Consider the following 21,727-nt stretch of genomic DNA (forward strand, 5'->3'; position numbering starts at 1 on the left):
TTTCCGGAGTATAAGTCGCACCAGCCAAAAAAGGCATAATAGAGAAGAAAAAAACAAATAATATCACATATAAGTCGCTCCGGAGTATAAGGATATAAGTATAAGGCCAAAACTATGAAAAAAGGTGCGACTTATAGTCCGGAAAATATGGTATGTGGTTGTTATCACCTCTATGCCGTGGGTTTGCCGAATGTCTCTACAGTCTTATGCTCCAGCAGCACTGTTCAATATTACCGAAGTTAAACTTTGATGATTGGTGGTTAAAAATTTAATTGGCCCATTACAGTTGTGATGTTTTGATTTGCAATTACTAGTAGTGAGTACAATTTAAATGGTGCAGAAACTGAGGAGAAAAGACTGGGTTATGAACCGCTAGTAATTTCCCTTGTGGATCAATAAATTGTATCTAAGTCTATAGTAGAAAAAACTTCAGTTGTAGTCATCTGGACTCAGTTTGAAAAAATAGACGTTTCGACTCTCATCCAAGAGTCATTGTCAATAACAGAATTTAGGTCGAGAACTCCGATATTAATACTGTTCTGTGGTAAGACCCGCCCATTGGGAGGAGCCTTCCTGAAGTAGAAAGAGTTGTTTGTTTCAACAGAAACTCCCCCCTTGTATCTACCGAGCTAGCCTATTCAGAATCTTAATGGGCTATTAGAAACCTCTTTGTCTTTGTGAGACCCTGGCTCAACCACCCTGAGTACCTGATTAGCATCTGAATGTCCTCTACCTTTCCAGGGGTTCAGTAACCCATTATAAATAACAGGAAGATTAAACCTTAGCCCTCCATTTCTGTTTAAAGAAGGTCTTTCTTTTTTAACAAAAATAGCTTCCTTGACTCCTCTTTCAAACCATCTTTTCTCCCTGCTTAAAACCTTCACATCACCGTCTTCAAACGAGTGATTAGAGGCTTCAAGATGGAGATGCACGGCGCTCTGAGGTCCTGAACTAGTATTTCTTCTGTGCTGATAGAGCCTCTTGTGTAGAGGCTGTTTCGTCTCACCTATGTAACGTTCTTTACAACTTTCTTCACTGCATTGGATCGAATAAACTACATTGCTCTGTTTTTGAGTCGGCAACTTGTCCTTTGGATGAACCAGTTTTTGTCTTAAAGTGTTTCCTGGTTTAAAATAAACAGGGACTTCGTGTTGTCTAAAAATTCTCTGCAGTTTTTCCGAGAGGCCAGACACATAAGGGCTAGAGACACCCTTCCTTCTCTGTTCAGTTTCCCTTTTGTCCTGCTTCTTGGTTCTCTTCACTCTGTTGAGAGCCCAAGCGGGGTAACCACAGGCTGAGAGGGCATTACGGACATGTTTTTCCTCTGTTTATTTTAAACCAGGAAACACTTTAAGACAAAAACTGGTTCACCCAAAGGACAAGTTGCCGACTCAAAAACAGAGCAATGTAGTTTATTCGATCCAATGCAGTGAAGAAAGTTGTAAAGAACGTTACATAGGTGAGACGAAACAGCCTCTACACAAGAGGCTTTATCAGCACAGAAGAAATACTAGTTCAGGACCTCAGAGCGCCGTGCATCTCCACCTTGAAGCCTCTAATCACTCGTTTGAAGACGGTGATGTGAAGGTTTTAAGCAGGGAGAAAAGATGGTTTGAAAGAGGAGTCAAGGAAGCTAGTTTTGTTAAAAAAGAAAGACCTTCTTTAAACAGAAATGGAGGGCTAAGGTTTAATCTTCCTGTTATTTATAATGGGTTACTGATCCCCGGAAAGGTAGAGGACATGTAGATGCTAATCAGGTACTCAGGGTGGTTGAGCCAGGGTCTCACAAAGACAAAGAGGTTTCTAATAGCCCATTAAGATTCTGAATAGGCTAGCTCGGTAGATACAAGGGGGAGTTTCTGTTGAAACCAACAACTCTTTCTACTTCAGGAAGGCTCCTCCCAATGGGCGGGTCTTACCACAGAACAGTATTAATATCGGAGTTCTCGACCTAAATTCTGTTATTGACAATGACTCTTGGATGAGAGTCGAAACGTCTATTTTTTCAAACTGAGTCCAGATGACTACAACTGAAGTTTTTTCTACTATGGAACACGCCTGGACGAATGAGGGATTACACCGACATATCTAAGTCTATGAAATCTACAAATGAACTTCAACATTAGGGCTGCTAAATTATAGAAAAAGTAATATTATAGTAATAGAATTCATGATTATTTGCACATGGAGAGCGTGGTGCCTCAGCTGACATGAAAGTAGGAGACGTATCTATAGTGTTAAAAAAGGCTGTTATGAACATATTTTTCAGATAAAAGAGCTTTCAATCTCTGAAAAATTATTTTGGATATATAGTTGTTTTTTTGGATTGTTTTTTATAAACTATGCGTGTACAGAACATATGGATTCAGCTGCGTTTAGCATTATCTCCTCATCAAATACCACATCTCTGTCAATATTTAGTTACACACTCAGTAAGCAGATGTTGTGTATTATATATATGTAAATGTCATAACATTGAGTGGATGCAAATGAGGTAATGTTACGCTAATTGTGATGTGTTTATTCATTTGCAGACTGGAATCGGAAATAAGTACTCTTGAAAGTGAAGAGTCGCAGATATCAGCCAAAGAGCAGATTCTACGGGAGCGCCTAAAAGAGACCGAGCGCTCCATCGAGGACCTGCAGAAGGTGAGGAACACAGTACAGGACAAAACTATAGTATTACACTACTTTATGCCACTGACACAATAACCCTAAAGTGAACCCATTGTTTATATAATATGGCCCACAATGAATAAAGAGTAGAATGTCTCACTATAATAGTTAGTTAGTGTCTATATTGAGTAGTTAATATATAATCCTCTTGCTTAACTCTTTACCCTACAACAAATAATACATAAATAAAAATAAATTTCCCCACAAGTACACACGATAGATATTAAACCCCAAGAATATTGTTTCAGCCACCACTTATTGAACTAAGGTAATAATTGGTAATAATTGTTGTTTTTGTTGTTGTAATTGAGTTTTCACTGTTCAGCCCAGAGTACAGAATATTGAATACAAATTGCCAAAATACCACTAAAATACTAAATTCTTCACAATTTTAGTCACAGGTTTAACTATTCACATTACTATTTAAAAGCTGGTCTGGTCTAAACAAACTTAAAATCTTAGTGTGGCACTTGAGACATGGGAAGTGGTCATAATGTTTTGGCTGTTTAGGATTTTATATCAGCTCATTAATTCATGAATGTGATTGGAAATGACCCTTTTTCCTATTCTTTTTCAGAGTCTGATGAACCAGGATGGAGGTATGAATCCCACTTCATTGACTGGATTAAGATAACTCAATTACATGTTCACACGTAGCAGAGTTCAGAGCATGTCATGGCAGCAGACCATAACTTATTGTTTGGCAAGTCATGTTTTAAGATTCTAAATGAATTGCATGAGGTTTTTTATGTTATAGGTCGGTGTTAAACTGATCTTCATGCTCTTATTCACATGTTTAGTCTTACGGTAATTGTATTTTTGCACAGATTAATAAAACAAATTAACAGGTACCACTAGTGCAATTGTCTAAAGCTCGTCAGGGCATAGTTCTGCTTTGACCATGTCCAAGTATTGTCTTGCTTTGACTACGGTACATGATTTTCAAATACTTTACGTCTCGAATTAAGTCCTGCCCCACAAATTCAGCCAAATCAAAGTTGGCAAACGCTTTAAAGTTGAGGTAAATGCAGTTTATTTCTGAATCTTACAAGGATATTTGAGAGATATCTTCCTAATTTGAGTGATGTTTTCTGCCACTTGGTGTAAAACTGCACAACACACAACACCATGTATATATGTGTGTGTGTTCGTTGGTCTGTGAGTTGAATAATAGTCTCGCTGAGGCAGGAGAGACACTGAACAGAGAGACTGCACCCCCAAAACCACACCCACCTCCCCCTGTGTGATCCCAGAGACTGCAGTGTGCACCCCCGACCCTCTCTCGCTCTCACACACTCACACACATGTTGGCTAACTGCAGCTCAGCGAGGCTATAGAACGCCACAAGGTCATGACGCTGCAGCCGCTGTGCCTGTCTTTATCCTGCTCCATTCACAGAGAAGCCCCATAAGCCTCTCTGCTTTGTCCCTGCACTCACAAACTCACACTCAATACAAGCGCACACACACTGCACACGACCACGACTGCTGCATAAGCACTGCACACGGCCGGTTACTGTGGGGCACAAGCACAACTCGCTTTACATGCTCAATATTGTTCACATTGTTTTGGATACGTTTTTACTTCATAAATACTTAGGGTTTCATACATATTTTCTTTCTTTTTTTTTTTTTTTCTTTATTCAAATTGATATACTTGACACATAGGATTTTTGATATTTAATATGATATCTTCAAATTTGTTCAAAACATATCACATACAATTACATTATTTTAAAATGTATATATTGCAGTGACATTTGTTCTTTTTAAGGCTCACTGTGTAACGTGAGGGGTCCGCCACCTGCTTGTCTCAATGGAGATGCTATTGCTTTGTGTGTTTTTCATTCAATAACAGGTGTTTTTATTGCTTGAACAATTACCAAAACATGCATTCTTACTGTGAGTAAGAGAGAGATCATTTTGATGTCATACTGTGGAACATTCCGGGAAAAGCAAGAGCATCTCCAAAGAGTTAAGCAGACGCTCCACCAGAAAAGTTCATCTTTAAATAGCCAGTTTCACTCTATATGAGGTATTTTATTTTGTCAATCGTATTTTGCTTAACCAGACAACACCAAAACGGCCATGCAACCCTCCAAATTAAGCTAGATTGAAGTAAACTACTCACGGCAAATCATTCTTTTAGCCAGTTTTGGTAATATTACAATTTGAACTCTTTATTTATGTTCCTGTGGTCATTAGTTGTTGGTGTTCGGTGGCTAAATGGAGCGTCCCAGTAGGTGGAGTTTGTAGGTGTGTTTGTGCAACAGGACGTGCCTGTTGTTCTCCCTGTGTGCGATTGTGTGTAGGCGATTGTGTGTGAATGTGTGTGTCCCTCCAACTTGACTCTGAACATGCGGTTTCCCCAGGCTCACTAGATGCTACAGGCTGCATGTCGGACCGTGGCCATCCCAGCGCAGAGCAGCTCGTCCGGACCGGCCCGCTAGCGTCTGGAGAGCACGCCACATCCAGACCCGGTAAGGACCTGGGAGGAGGGGGCAAGGAGGGGGCAAGGAGGGGGCAAGGAGGGGGCAAAGAGGGGTTATTCACAGGGGGCACGGACACTATAGGGAAGTTTTGGACCCAAACCAAGCTGGATTATTGCAAAACATGTGTACGAAGGGAGGGAGCGCATGTAAGTGGGATTTGTTTTCTTTACCAAAACTAGAGGAGGTCTTAAATACTTATCAGCATCTAAATGGATAGTGATGTAGTGAAGAAGGAGTTCACTTGATTTTCTGATGTAGTCTATAGTATAAAAAGCATCTCTGTGTTTTGAATGGAATAATGAATTGTACACCTAATACATCCATCCACCTGTATGTGCCAAAAATCCTGGGACTATAAAAAAAAGTGTGTGCAGTAGTTGACATTTCTTTGTCTTTTCAGGTAATTTAACATTTCTATTGAAATCCAAAAAGCAAGTAGTATTTATAAACTACTATGGAGAGCTTTTCTGACAGACATGCAGTCAGCAAAAGCAGCCTGTGCCAGCCGTAAATGGCTGCCAGGTCTGACAATGTAATGAAGGGCTTCCATTTATTCAACTACCACTACATAGTCCATTTCTATTATGGTTAAGATTATATTTTGAAAACTTAAATACTCCTATACCTATAATATGTTTTATGAACACATTTATTTCATGATTTATGTTGATAAATCACAGGAATCTAATTTCATATAACTTTTTAAAAGATCACTGTGTTTCATCCTCACGGTTCACTCCCTCCACTTTCTCTCCCCAAACCCTCACATCCCCCCTCCCCCTCCACTGTTTCTAACACCCCCACCTTTGTGACACCCATCACCCTTCTCCCTGTCCTCCCTGTCCCTTCCTAACAGCAATGTTTGCCATGGAGATCAACGTACAGCGTGACCCGCTCACCGGGGAGCAGCGCGTCCTGTCCGCCAGCCGCGTGAGCCCATCGGAGGCAGCGACTCGTGGGGTGAAAGTCTACGATGATGGAAAGAAAGTGGTCTATGAAGTGACCTCCTCGAGGGCAGTGTCCACCACCACCACCACCACCACCATGGAGAACGGGTGGAGCTCCAGCCAGGTGGAGCACCTGATCCACCAGGCTCGGCCTGTCGTCCACAGAGGGGACAGTATGAAGGGACGTGTGAGCGTGACCCCTGCTCCAGCCATGGCTCCTCAAGCTTATGATGACCTTTCACCCCCTTCCTGCGCACCACCATCTGTGCCCTCCAGCCCCCCAGCGCAGGTGACCCTTCAGAGGGAGCCCCAACTCGGCATGATGCCCCCCACAGCCCCCATCACTACTCAACTAGGTGCACAGCCAGGTCTAGATCCCCTGGCCTCCCCGGAGCACCCGGTCACCATGGTGTTCTTGGGGTACCAGGACGTGGACGACAACAGCGAGAGCCGCAGACTGCTGGGCTTTGATGGAGCGGTGAAGGCTGAAGTGGTTCTGATCGATGAAGACGATGAGAAGTCTCTCCGGGAGAAGACGGTCACAGATATATCCGCCATAGACGGGACGGCAGCAGATCTGGTGTCAGGACGTCCCAACACGTCTGAGGCTGTGAGCACAGAACTGTCCTCAGAGGCGCGCGAGCCAGACAGCGTCTCTTCACCCAACGCCAACCAGGAAACCACAGCCCCGCCCCCCGGCCTGACCCCGCCCACAGGTACAGACAAGAGGAAACGCTGCCAGTGCTGCATCCTCATGTGACTGACGCTTATCCCCTCCTCTTTTATTATGACCCCGCCCCTCTCCTCTGTCTGGATGGTTACTAACTGAGCCCTGCCTCCCTCTGCTCAGACTGACCGGCTGTTACACTCTTACTGTCTGGCCTTTGACTCACACCTTCATCTTTGTCACAGGGGTACTGTCTGCTCACTTCATCTTTCATGTTGAATGCAGAGGACCATGTTGAGGTTCTGCTGCACAATGCACAGCTTAAACCAGGTGCAGATCAGTGGTCCTGGACTATGGACAGTCAGTGATTGTTAAACACTCTTTGCTCAAAGGACAATCAAACAAATCAAACACCCAACTCATCACACATTATTAGATGTTATAAAATAGTATTTAAGATGTTAGTATCTGGGGATAAGGTCCTCTTCAAGCAGGAGATGCAATTGTTACATGATCTTTAATACAAGTGTTTATCACTTCCTCCTGATGCAGACTGTGGCCACAGCGGAGAGGAGACTTGTTGCCTTGGTTTCTTTATGTGCCTCTTTATTCTTCCACATAGTTAGAATAACATAGTATAACTAGTATAAATAGAGTTTATTTTAGCAATTTTTGAAGACCACTGGATTGTTTTGATGCCATGGGAACCTGAGGTTTGATTCTAGTTGATAGTAACTTGACTCCACTTCCAAGACCCCCTCTTCTGTTTCTCAAATGTGTTTTTTCTCTTTCAATTCCAGCTATTCCACTGCACTTCCTCCTATTCTAGCAGTTCCTCTTTCTGCTGAAGGAACACCATCAGGAGCCACAGCTCTAAAAAGCCAACTGTTCTTGTGCTGAACATTGTAGACACAGGAAGCCACGGCAGCTTAATGAGAACACACAACCAGCCATAGAAACAAACACAGCCTGGGCACCTGCATGAATGAGCTCTGATACCTAAAACCTTGTCTTTAAGTGAGCTGCTGTATGCACAGTGAGGCTCGCACTTTTCAAATTCATATCAGGCCATTATAAGAGTAATATTCTCTAAAACAACAAACACTGCCAGCTCTACCATGATCAGACAGACTTTATAAAGGTGCTACAAATGATGCAACGTGTCACCATTAGAACCATCTAAACTACAGCGTCACCCTCTAAAAGAGCTTATATCCTTTTGAAATGAAAATGCTTCACTAAGCTGTGAGGCTCAGTGTTCATTATGAAATGTAGATCATTTACTGAATAGCAGTGTCTGGTCAATTACATCTAATCTTACAATACACATTAAAGATTCAACTCAAAAACACAGGGCTGGAGAACAAAATGTCTTAATCTGTGTACAACCTCTACTTCAATCACATTTTGTCTGGTGTTGCACCAGAATTATGTAAAGCAAGTATCAACAGAAGTGCACATTATCACTTTTATTTTGAGCTTTAAATCCCAGGGCTGTTATTGGTCTCTGCTGCTGTCAATCAGTCCTGCTGGCTGTGTGACTGGCTCAAGCCAGGCCAGAGGTCTGACCATGTGTATAGAGAATAAATGTATATAGAATCTTAGAAATTATTTAATTTTTCACCACTAGAATTATAGACATAACTGAGATTACTATGGGTACAATATTCTATACCAGTGCCACATGATGACTGTATGAGTTTATTTGGATTGACTAACTTCTCTTCTTTGCTGTGTGTAACCTCACATTAACCCAGTCCAACAGTTTACTTCTGCTGACCACTGCACTGACTGTGACCCGACAGCCGCTCCTCCTCAAGACATCTCCAGAAGAATGAACTGCATGGTACCCATTGACTTTAACACGCTTGCTCTTTTCTCCACAAATGCCACCACTTTCTCCTGACAAATACTATCCATTTTACATTCTGTCTGGTCCTTAGTCTATCAATATGCTTAACCAAACACTGTAAATGTATTTGTGATACAACTAAATCTGGCAGGGCACAACTAAATTAGATTGTTGTTTTTTTTTGTCTCTGTGTCCCATGTAGCCATAATAAATATGTGTTGCATGACTTTTGTGTTCAAACGGTTTCGGAGAACAATTTTACATTACCCCAAAGTTTATGCAGAGGCAAGAAGCACTTACTTACTTAACGTTTCCGCTAGAAATTAAACACTTATTTTAGTTTGTTCATTTTAAATATGGAGGCTGATCAACATGGTTTGGGCTTTTTCCGTGTGTAATGTAAAACATAGTTGACCAGCCCCACTGCCAGTCCTGCAGCACCTCTACCTGTCTGTAGGGATCTCTGTTCTTCCTGTCTGCATGCCCTTGTGGTTGTACGGACTGTTAAATGATAAGGAGCCATTTTCTACTGTGTCTCTCTCTCTCTATCTATTTAAACCTTTCTATGGACATGAACTCACTCTGCACTGCAGCCTCTGTCACTCACTCTGTCTTTGAAATAAAGCAGACTTCTCCAGTGCCCTGCTGTCTCCCGCCTGTTGTTCTTTCCATCTCTCTAACGTTCACTTCTTGTTGGCTGAGGACCAAGCACATCATGAGCAATCTCTCTCTGCAGTACTACTCACTAACAATCATAACGTCTGTAGGCTGCACAGGGATGAGATGTCACCATACACGTGTACATTATTTGGGCTGGAAGATTAGAGGTGATCTACAGAAAAGCCCCAGTTGTAATATGTCATTTTTAGAGGATATTTTTAGACAAATTAGCTCTCTGATAGTGGTGCTACACTTCTTATAAGCTCAAGATGAACAAATATGATCATTATCCCCACTGTAGCACTTGGTAGCACCATGGCATAGCACAACAGACTTGTCCCCCAATAAAAAGGTCCCATGTTTATTACTGGACCAGGCCCAGGTTGCATATTATCCCTGTGTTTGTGTAGGTCTTAATACAAACATGTGGTTCACTCTGATCTGTGAAAGAGATGCTGTATCTCTCTTTTCTGGTTAAATAATTGCTATTTTAAAGGTGTGGCATGTAACTGGTAGGGGTTTGTTACCTTATTGTCTCCATAGATGTTATTGCTTTGCCAGGAATGTTCCACAGTATAGCATTAAACTGGCATTTGTTCAAATCCAGGTGTTTTTATTGCTCAAAAATACCTAAAAAAATATGCATTCTTACTCTAAGCGGGATGTGTAAGGTAATAAATATGTTTAAGGCCATACTTTGGAACATTCCATGGAAAATCAATAACCTCTCCATGGAGACCAGCAGAAAGGTTACATGGTGCATCTTTGAAAAAGTACTGAAATGCTTAAATATCATGGTGAATAATACATTTCCTAAACTGAATTGCGTGCCGTTAAATAACACTAACCCAGTAATCTGTCAAGGAGTGTCAGACCACGACCTCATACATTTATCAAAGGCATGTTTAACTTCACCAGCTCAATATTCACAGAGATCTGTAGAGATTTGTATCACAGTTCTCTAATCTAATCTGAGAAAAAAAAAAAAGCAATAACAGTATCTATAATATTACAAAAGACAGTTGGCACATCACATGCAATCAGTATCTCAATAAAAAACATTTAGCGTACAACTTAGCCAGTTAATTTGCCGCCGGTCTGTGACATTTGCCATGCATTCATATCACTCAGAACCGTCATGTTTGGAGAAATGGCATTAACAGTGCATTTCCAGCAAGTTTTATGAGATTTTCCGCTTCACTCGCGCTTTTCAAACTCCCTTTCAATGATGAGAACCATAATTACTGACAGATATGATGTTTTATTCGACGCTGTCCAACACAAATGACTCACTGCAGGGCATTTACCGCACACAGACCCTGCAACGACAGCTGTGGAAAAGTACAAAAATGGCACAATAATTCAATTATGTTTTATCATAGGCTACATCCCATCAGCGGGGGTTACCGTGACAACAGCAAATGGATGTGAAGCTCCCATTCTGACCCGACACCCGCACACTGCCACGGTGAGTCCATCAGGTTTTAGAATCGACGTGTGAAGCGGCCGCACAATAGAACAATGTGGGAAATTCAACCGCGTGAAATTGTCCATTAGGTCAATGTCTTCCTGATTAAACACTGCCTCATGAGGATTATGTGTTTTATGTGATATAAGGTGTTTTAAAAGGATATGTTTGTCACGGTCTATTGCCTTATAATATAGAGAAGTGAAAATTGTACCCAAGTAAAAGTGTAGTTACTTCAAAATAATATATTACACCATTAGAAGTACAAGTTAGTGCTTTAAGAAAGTAAGAAGTATTTGGAGAAGACTAATTGTAAGAGTAACTGTGTGGATGTAATTGAAAGGACAAGGCATTCAATGTTGTACAAATGGGCAATTACTTGACTTGCTTTACACTGATTTCGCTCCAGTTTTTTGCAGGAAACCCGTCATCTGTTATGTGTAGATGCTCGTGTATTTGTTGCATTTGAAATGACACAGCGCATTATTCTTAACATGCTCCTGGGTAAATATGCCAGATGTAGCCATAAAGGCACATTTCCATCTGTAGTCCCGTGACAAGCTGCTGATGTTGGGACAGTCAGCCACAAAACAGCACATTACATTTAAAAGCGACACAGTTTATACGTGAAAAACAATCATAGGCAACAATCCTCATGATGCAATTAGTTTTCAGCTCAAATCATTTCATAGACTTCGGATAAACGGTATTAAACAGTGTTGGGAAAGGATATTGAGTTATGGTGTGTAAATTGACTTGATTGTGAGACTTTTGCTGCTATTTTCATCCAAATTGTGGAACACGCTTAACTATTAGTAATGCAAATTGTGTCTCCAGACTCTGCCCCGTCCTCTAGTGTCCTAACCCTTTTCCTTGGTGCATTTAAACCCTGCCATGCAAGCAAAAGCATGGCCACCCACACAGCTTCAGCCCTAAGATACGTCACCCCAAAAAAGTGCACGTTTGCCCCCCCCCCCCCTGCACGCGCCGCAGAGTGAATGAATGGAGTGTGCGCGCGCGCGCGGGGGGGAAACGTGATCCGCGGCGCCCGGCTCATTGTGATGGTCCGTGGAACTGGACAGAAAGCACTCCCGGGACCGCGCGAGCCCTGCATTATTCAGCGCGCGTGCCTCTCCCCCCCAAAAAAGAAAAACTCTGAGAAAGAGAGAGGGAGGCGGAGAGGAGGAAGAGAGAGAAAGGAGGAGGGAGGGACGTGGTTGGAAAAGCTGGCGCGTGAAAGAGCTCTCCCCTCAATGTCACCCCCGCCGCCCCGCGCGCGTCAGGACCGTTATCTCCGCTGCGTTTTTAACGGCTTTTAACGGGCCGCAGCAGACTTTCCAAACGAGATAAACCTGCACAAGACGAGAGGAAAGTATAGTGCCTTCCTCCAGGTCGTCTCCGCGGGTCACGTTAATCCCGTTATCCAGCCTTTACCGCGGCGGATCAGGAGCTCAGCGTCGCGGCGGATTGTCGCGCAGGTAAATGAACGGCGAAAGTCCCATTAAAGGTTCACACGTGTGTGCGCGCGCGGCTTACGTTTTATTTATTTACCTCCCGATCTACGTGGAGTGATGTGATGTGTAGTTTTAAGCGGGAAGAGTGTGGAAGTGCTGCGTGGCGTGTGGGATGTTTGGTCGCGCCACGGCTTCACCTGCGTGTGAGACGCGTTGCGATGTAATTACACTGATCGGTGTAAAGTGCGGTGCGGGACACTGGATACACGCACGCCATCCTCTTCCTCCTCCTCCCGGTTTCCACGGGGACGAGTCAGCCCCAAAAGAGGTCAGTGAAGCGGCCCCGCTGCGCCGCGCGCCGCCTCTGCCGCAACAGCAGCGCGTCTCTCTCCTTCAGCTCTGGAAGACTCAGGAGACAAGGACCTTAACCCGGTGGTGTTTCTCTGTGTGGACAGACTAAACCTTGAGGCTGTTTTTTGAGTTGAAATGTCAAGCACCTTTTAGATCTATTGTGTGGCCTGGACTGCGTGTGATTGCTGCATTGTCCACTGTTGACCACTGTTGACCACTGTTGACCACTGTTGTCCACTGTTGACCACTGTTGTCCACTGTTGACCACTGTTGTCCACTGTTGACCACTGTTGACCACTGTTGTCCACTGTTGACCACTGTTGTCCACTGTTGACCACTGTTGTCCACTGTTGACCACTGTTGACCACTGTTGACCACTGTTGACCACTGTTGACCACTGTTGACCACTGTTGTCCACTGTTGACCACTGTTGTCCACTGTTGACCACTGTTGACCACTGTTGACCACTGTTGACCACTGTGTGACTTGGTGGGCAGCTGAAAGCGACAAAAGGTCCAGTTCTTTTCTTGGAACATTCTCACAAGTGACTGCTGAGCTGCTTTTGGTGCTTTTGAAGGCCAGCGAGACAGTTAATCTGCTGCTAAAGATGTGCGATTTCTTTGGGATTGCAGAGTGGCTATCAACAAACTTGTAGAATATCCTTGCTTTCTTTTCAAATCTTTGTTTTAATTGGTCTATTGTGTTTGAATCTTTATCTAGAGTAACTTTATTTTTCTGTCGCAACACTTGAATTGTGGCACACATATAAGGTTTTCTTCCCAAAGCTTGAATCAGAATAAGGATTTAGTGGTAAATATTGGACCAGTGCCTCCTGCTGAACAAGATGTATTTATTTATAGCACATTTTTTCTGTGATGCAGTGCATATTTATAATGGTTCTGTAGGTATGCATGATAACGACTAAAGAAAACAAGTGAAATGTATAGTTTCTGTCCACAAACATTCATCAAATGCATGCACTTTGACCGACACATCCACATAAACTCTATTATCAAATACTGTAATAATAAACTAATACCAGTGCATGGATAAAGAGCTCAGAATGTGTCATTATGGAGCTTAACTGCAGTATTTGTAATAAACAAAGTCATTGCAGTAGAAATCTGTGTCTTGGCAACAGAGCGTGCGGTTCAGAGGTCTTTGTGAACTCGACTTTGATGCTGAGATATAACTGCTCATGTTTGTTTGGCTCATGGCTGACCTATTACTGCTGAAACAGATTTAAAACTGTGAAAATATGTCCTGCTGCTTGTGTGCATTTACAGCATGAAAGGCCATTCTGCCCTGGTCAGTGATTTTGTTTGTCACTGTGGAAATTGCTAACTGTTTCTGGAAATATCCGTGCAGAGCAAACAGTGAGTCCAGACGACACATGCAATAGTTGTGTCACGTGAGGGTCAGCGTGAGTGGACACAGGTATCTAACTCACCATGAGCCAGGAAACAACGCTGCTCAGCTTATCGCAAACGCATTGATATCGCAATAATGTCGCAACTAACTAAATATATTACAATAGGAGCAAGGTCCTCCGTCTGACAGCAATGTACAGTTTTTAAGATGAAAACATTAAAAAGCTGAAAGTTATTGAAGTTATCTCTTCTGAGTCCCAACATTGTTCAGCAGGATTGTAATTACGAATAGGCATGAAGTTGAATTTGACCTCTATATTACAGCACGAATTGACACTCTCAAATGGAGCGATAAATCTTACTAAACTAGTAAACTAAACTAACTAAATGATGGTTTGGTATGATATATTTAACTGCAAGCTTAATGCATTCAAAAATGCTGCTACAAAGGAAACTACCACGGTCCTTTCAGTTTCAGTGCTGTCAACGTGAAGGAATACTATTATGAAACGCTTTTTCTACTTCACAGGTACTTACTTAGATGTCAATCCTTTGGAATATGGCAGTAATAATTGCACACATCCGGCGTTTTTAGAAAAACAATAGCATTGTCTACATTTGCCGCCTTAGGATTGAGGGAAAATATATTATGTCTATTATTACATTCCTATTCGAACAGTCGATGTCACTACTTTCACTGACTTTTCTACGCATCTTCAGACAGGCTGACGTCACATTTTATATCCATTGCTAGTTTTATCCAGTCTATAGTTATCTATTGTATGTCCTGGAACCTCAACGATACTGTCCAGGCCTGTTGTCTATCCCACTTTCCATCCCCGAAGCCCCGAAGCCCGTGAGAACATGGGACAGGGACAACAGCGTTATCGCGGACGTCTCCTTCCTCAGAACCCCTCCCTCCTCTGAACCTCTCCTTCCTCTGAACCTCTCCCTCCTCTGAACCTCCCCTTCCTCTGAACCTCTCCTTCCTCCCTCCTCTGAACCTCTCCTTCCTCAGAACCTCTCCTTCCTCAGAACCTCTCCCTCCTCTGAACCTCCCCTTCCTCTGAACTTCTCCTTCCTCCTTCCTCTGAACCTCCCCTTCCTCAGAACCTCTCCTTCCTCAGAACCCCTCCCTCCTCAGAACCTCTCCTTCCTCTGAACCTCTCCTTTCTCCTTCCTCTGAACCTCTCCTTCCTCCCTCCTCAGAACCTCTCCTTCCTCTGAACCTCTCCTTTCTCCTTCCTCTGAACCTCTCCTTCCTCCCTCCTCAGAACCTCTCCCTCCTCTGAACCTCTTCCTCCTCTGAACCTCTCCCTCCTCTGAACCTCTCCTTCCTCTGAACCTCTCCTTCCTACTTCGTCCTTCCTCTCCTTCCTCTGAACCTCTCACTCTTCCTCGAATGCACACGGACAGACACGCAGCTTACGTAACACCTGGCTGTGGATCAGGTGGAATGGGATTGTCCAGAAAAAGAGCCTGAAACTGAGATGAAAGAGGTTGAAAGGTGCAACAAAACTCAGATTTGTTTTGTCCATGTTTGGGATTCTGCCGTCTTGACGAGGAAATGGCGGTTTGGGATGTGACTGTTGCGTGTAGGAAGTCTGTTCATCCTCAAAAGGGTGAAGTGTTGTTGACCTGAACCTACACGTGGCTTTACAGCGTCTAATCTGATGATGGAGCTTCCATGGCGGTGTTCCAAGAAGAGAATTAAATTACGTGGACAGCTCTAAACATTATAGATGTAGAGAAGCTAATGAGCTGTAGGACTGGGACGAAACGAGATTCCCACAGGGCGAGACATGAGAGAAGATGAGATTTTGTTGTCATTTTAGGTAAGGCTGTTACAAACTGTTATTTTAGTAGTTGGCTAGATCATTTTTTTGATTAGTTGACTGGTCAAACAATGATTTCTCACCAAAATAAAGGTTGAAATATGTTGACTGAGGGCTTCTAGGTGGAGAATATTTAAATAAAGAGGATTATTAATGACAATCTTTGTTACTAGATCATGTTCCGCATCTGCACACAATCTTTTCTCACACCACAAAGAGCACAATCCAGTGATGCATGTGCGGAAAGGGAAACTCGGCCTCAAATCGATATCGCAATTAGATTTAACATTCATTACAACGCGTTATTTTTGCTTTTATATCTGTCCGGCTGTTGCAGTTAGGGCTGCGCTATTTATGTTCTTATGTTTAGGGTCTTTCTTTGGAGGTTGCATGTTTTCTGTGTGCAGATATGCTTTAAGATACTCCAAAACAAGCACAACAATACATCTAGATACTCGTAAGGGTCGTAGGTCACCCATGATAATAGAGATGTCACGATATTGAATTTTAGTGTTTCATTACATTATTATTATACAAACAGCCCCATAAAAAGAAGTATAAATTCACATATTGTCCTTTTGGGGCATAGAATGAATTGAAATTACTTGATTTTTGCTTCTAAAATGGTCACGAATATGATATTATTTTTGGGACCTTTTAATGTGACCTGAATAATCACCAATATCAATTAACCGATTCATCTTGACATTCCTACATGGGAACCACCAAAGCACTGAAAGGTGGGTCAAATGTAGATGAAGAAGTTGTACTGGAACAGTCAAGTGTTAGCTCAAATTATATTATTTGTGTCTGGAAGATAATTCTTACTCTTTAATCTAAGTGATAGGTTATTTTCTTTTGATATGAAGGAATACGTAGGTTTGATGCTGAATACCAGTTTTGATCAGATCAGAATCAGAAAAGGTGTATTGCCATTGTCAATGAACAGAATTCACAAACATAGGAACTTGCTTTGGTGATTCAGTGCAACATAAAACGATGAACAATTATAAAATTATAAAACAACATATATAAAGAAAAAGAAAAACAATTTAAATCTGCTATAGGATCAAATAAAAACAAGCTATAAGACCAAAAAAATGAATAATAAGCTAAGTACAAAAAATGTACAGTTGAATTTACATATGTAGACAATGATAATAAAAGTGCTCCACAAGTCATTTTCAATTTAAACTTAATTTATGTTACTTAGTGGTTTTGTACTTTTTTGACTCCCTTATAGCATAGTATCTTTAATCTTAATTTCTGACATTGACATTACAGTGAATAGTTCAGTCCACGCTACATCCAGACCAGATGTTTGAGCCGTCAGCTGACAACGCGCAGACGACTCGAATAGCAAAGACAACACTAGTCTTGTGTGTTTGTCATTAGAAACCATGTGAGCGGCCGCCCCGGGGCGGATCTGCGGCCGGGCCTTTGAAAATGATTTTCTCAGCTCTTCACTAACAAAGCCTCTTCATGTTTGTGCGCTCCTCCAGCCCAGCAGACCGGCGGAGCATGAATGGCACGTTGAGGCCACACTGGGACAGAGTGACAGCGAGACGAGCGGAGGATACAGTCGGACGCTTCATTACTCATAACTTATGCTTTGGGAGGAGTAACTGATAGTCTTAGGACATACTGAGGAAAAAAGTATAGCCATAAAGTCACTTTCCCAGGAGGGTGAAGCAGAGTGGACTGTCTGGAAGCTGTAGAATGACTGGGGTGCGTAGTCGGTTGGTTTAAGAGTTAAACCAAGTCATGGTATCATTTTCTGATGATATGGAGTTTGTATGATAGAGATTTTCATAATAAGACAGCATATTAAGAAGAAGCTTAAGACTAAGAAATTACAGTAAGATTCAGTCATTTCTAATTGTCAGTTTGGGTCGAGGTTTACAGCCAATCGTGGATCAGTAAAAGAAGTCGGAAAAACTTTGACTTTTGTGTTGAATGACAATGATTGCAGGTCTGTATTGTTTGGATCAGGCATGTCCAAACTACGGCCCGGGGGCCAAATGCGGCCCTCAGACCAATTATTGTTGGCCCCGGGCTTCCTACTAAGTTGGTCCAAATAACAAAAAGTAGTACTTTTTACAGTAAAATGGGAAACATTCAAGCATTTTGATGTTATAACAACCTAATATGAATGTTATGTCTTATAAAGGAGTCGAAACAACGTCAAATGCAAAATTTCGAATGATTCACTGTTTGTGGCCCTCTGCTCCATATAAGTTTCAAAATGTGGCCCTCAGTGAAAAAAGTTTGGACACCCCTGGTTTTCAACAGAATTGTTATTGATTTTTAGTCATATTGCCCTGGCTCAAACGTAATCTAGGGTTAATTTGTTCTCTGATTTGACCCGTTAGTCCATGTCACTGGGTCATACTGTCAGAAGTGTTGAGTGATGGCTGTTAGACCTTTCTCCAGATTTAAGCCAAAATTCTTATCACAAGAACCAACTAATTCTACGAGTTATTGTGCGGTTTGTATTTCCCCCCACTGGGATTTTTGTAGTTTTTGCTTGCAGAGAAGAAAGGTCTATGGACAATTGCTATTGAAAAATGACTGTTTCAGTGTTTGATTTTCTGCTGATAAAATCAAGAGTTGTGTTCTTTTGTTTGGGCTCTTCAAAACTAAATTGAATTCAAAAATGAGTGATAGCATTGGTCTAACTGCAACTTGCTTTGTGGTTGGCGCATAAGGGAAAAAGATGGAAGCATTTTTTGAACATTGCAGCTTTAGAAATGGCTGATTTATAAGCTTTCACCGATGAAAGGTTGCAATTTTTCATTTGGAGCTCTCATTGTGTCTTTTTATATCACGGAAATGAACGACACGCCACGAACCTTCAAATAAACGTGCTGAAAAGTGTTGCAAAACCGAATGTGTCATCACAACCCTTTCTCAATGCTAGAACCCGAACCCAATCGCAACCTAACTCAAACGCAAACCTCACAACAAAGATAGAACTGCTCAAATCCAATCTCAAGACTTTGCGGTAACTTTTTTTTCTCCCCATCACCGCGTTCCGTCTGAAAGCCTTTTGCTGCCGTGTTTTGATTTGTGTGTTCCAGAGAGGAAGAGACCCGGGGTTTAACAGGAAACCCCGACAATACAAAAACCGGCCCACGTGACGGCGGCCATTACCCCGCCTCCGCCACCTCCGCCACCTTCCATTGTCCCAAAAATGTCCAACAGAAGTCATTCATTAAAGATACAGCAAAGCCCCCGGCACCTGTGATGTAAATGCTGTTTACTGCATGTACGAAAAGACAGGCCAAACAACAGGTGGCCGCAAAGGACGTACTATAATTATGCGTAAATACTTGAAAGCTTTTCGGATGGCTGCATGAAGGTGTGGGGATTTGCGGCGTTTCGGGGGGAGATTAGGGCACAGAGGTAGGAAATGTCAGCGTGGATTTGCGCTGGAGGTGGTCAGGACATGGCAGGCTCGTCGTCATTCATTATCACAGGGGGAGACGGGGACAGGAGAGTGTGTTCGAGAGGAGGTGAGGTCATCTTCACCTCACTCAACGGCATATTGTAGGCTCTGGATGCGGTGGGTTTGCTGCGCTCGCGTTGGCGGTCACATTGGAGCGACACGTGCTTAGCTACGCCCATCGTCTGCGGATTATGCTGTCGTTTTTAGGGATGTTACGATATAAAATGTTATTGTGAGAAGAAACAGCGCAATTTTACTGTTAATCGCAATTATTTTCAGTGATCAAACAACAGGGAAAATCCTAACTTGTTTTCTTTCGTAATGACCAAATTTTTTTATGAAAAAGTGATGATATTGTCATGTAAACAGCCAGATATAAAAGTACTTTACATGTGGTTTGATTTTTTTGGAATATAGATTGAACTGGAGTTGCTCAATGTTAGTTCTTACGATTACATTGTGTATTGAATAGTCCCTTTTATAATCATGACATCCCTAGTTGTTTTAAAGAATTGCAAAATTAGAATATCGAGTAAATTGCGGTATTGGTATCATGAACATTAACATGATCTGAACAAAGTGGATTATGAAGAAGATGTATTCTGTTTTTGCATGCTACTGTATATTGTGTTGATCTATGACACCGGTGGCTGTATTTTTTTTATTTTTTTTTTAAACTGCGACGCCAATTTCAGTCTCAGGTTTCAGTCTCAGATTTCAGTCTCAGATTTCAGTCTCAGATTTCAGTCTCAGATTTCAGTCTCAGATTTCAGTCTCAGATTTCAGTCTACTCCTTTAGTATGATTATAGTAACTTCACATGGTAACACTTTATACATAACATAATGATCCCAGCAAAGAACCCGACCCTGCTGTTATTTAGAGCTAATTTACTATTAGAAATAACTGAAACTTGATTATAATGTCTTGCTAAAGCCTATAGATTATCATGACCAGGAATCGATATAGACCATTCTGTCTTCTAATAACGAAAATATAGTGACTCTTTTCCCTCTTGTTCAGGAGGAAATGCTTTTCATTCAGACATTTGTTGAGGGAAGAAAAAAAAAAAAAACTTTGACATTTTTTTTGGGAACATTGTCTCACTTCATTTTATTAATCTAATCTGCAAATTGACATTCCCATACAGCAATTGTATTGGCTTTATTAACATAGAACGACGTTTCGGCCATGTAAACTCATGTGGTCGCCCCATTATGGATCTCCACAAAATGTTAACCACAATAATTAAGACTCTTACCGGTAGTTGAATGAATTATGTTTTTTTAGTGGTGGTGGATGGCAAGAAACCACTAAACTCAAATGGAGTAGATAATGAAGATGTCCTGAAAGTTACCAGGAGCAGCGTTGCCGTAAATCACTCATTTATGATCAGGAAACTGCTCCTGGTTTGTATCCAAATAAAGGCATGTCTCAAAATAGTGGGGCTTTTCTTTGGCACTGAGAAAAGTAGAAAAACACAGCAGAGGTTAAAACCCTGTCAGTTGTGATAAGGAAGATGTGTAGGAATAAAGATCTCAGCAAAAGATTGGAATTTCCTTGGTTATCAATCTGTTTTACATGTTTTTGTTATCTGGAGTAAAATACATGCAGGGACTTTCTCTGAATAAATACAAGAGATATGGAGATAGACATAATTTAGAGCTTTTTGCATAGCTGTTGCGTTTTTGCTCGCTGCTGTGTTCTTGCCCAGTGACTCCGTGCTGCGTCCTCAGTCTCAAAACTGCTGCAGTGCTAATCAGCTGCTCTCTGTAAATAGACGGGTGATTAGCACATGTCGGTCTGAGGGCGGAGCACATCACTAATGAAGGAAAAGGGTCTTTGCATTAAGATTTGGTATTGTGTAGGCCACTGACTCACAATACAAAGCAATGATAAGTGTTTTAGCTTTCATCACGCAACATCAGAGGGTATTTTGATATGATTCGTGGCCATTTGGTTGCAGTAGCTTGGCGTGATAAAGGTATCTCTAGAAAGCACATTTTGTAGATTCTGAAATGGTAACAAGTAACATCTAATCTATTGTTGTAATGTTGGTACACAATGTCAGTCCTTGAACAGACTGAAGCGTGCGTCTATGAGCTTTACAATCCTGATTTTCCATTCATTTACACCCACTCAACATTAAGGGCTTGAAAAATTTTAATTTTATGATTTACTTTATTAACACTAAGGTGCGTGATGCAACACTCTTCTTTTTTTTTTGGACAATATTTCTGCCAAATCTTGAAAAACAAATGTGTGCAATTGAATATGAAGCCTCTTAACTTTAAATGTGAACTTTAAATTTAACTTGATACTATGTGCAGTGTAAGGTTTTAATACTAGTGCTAGTATCGGTATCTATAATATCATAGTTTTGATATTGAAGACTTGGCTGCCCCTGTTTATGACCCAATTTAGATGAAATATACATTTTCTCATAGTTCTTATTTAATTTTGTGTCGTTGTGTCCGTCAAAACTTTGTATATTTGGGATTTTTTATAA

At 41.7% G+C, this 21,727-nt stretch overlaps 2 protein-coding genes across 2 annotated transcripts in view; both read left to right on the plus strand.

Moving 5' to 3' along the window:
• Window positions 1-21,727, plus strand: part of palm2akap2 (PALM2 and AKAP2 fusion) — a 107,503-nt gene that overhangs the window by 57,264 nt on the left and 28,512 nt on the right. The window contains exons 5-9 of the mRNA XM_072453515.1: window positions 2,535-2,649; window positions 3,254-3,275; window positions 5,057-5,155; window positions 6,024-6,830; window positions 10,676-10,761. Of these exons, the coding sequence (XP_072309616.1) occupies window positions 2,535-2,649; window positions 3,254-3,275; window positions 5,057-5,155; window positions 6,024-6,830; window positions 10,676-10,761 (1,129 nt within the window). The remainder of the gene's footprint in view (window positions 1-2,534; window positions 2,650-3,253; window positions 3,276-5,056; window positions 5,156-6,023; window positions 6,831-10,675; window positions 10,762-21,727) is intronic.
• inip (ints3 and nabp interacting protein) overlaps window positions 11,634-21,727 on the plus strand; it is a 69,620-nt gene continuing 59,526 nt past the window's right edge. The window contains exon 1 of the mRNA XM_072455230.1: window positions 11,634-11,646. The gene's annotated coding sequence lies outside the window, so the exon portion shown is untranslated. The remainder of the gene's footprint in view (window positions 11,647-21,727) is intronic.

The sequence above is a fragment of the Eucyclogobius newberryi genome, unplaced genomic scaffold, assembly GCF_026437365.1.
Source record: "Eucyclogobius newberryi isolate DKJ021-1_F unplaced genomic scaffold, fEucNew1.0.hap1 SCAF_2, whole genome shotgun sequence".
NCBI classification, from domain to species: Eukaryota; Metazoa; Chordata; class Actinopteri; order Gobiiformes; family Gobiidae; genus Eucyclogobius; species Eucyclogobius newberryi.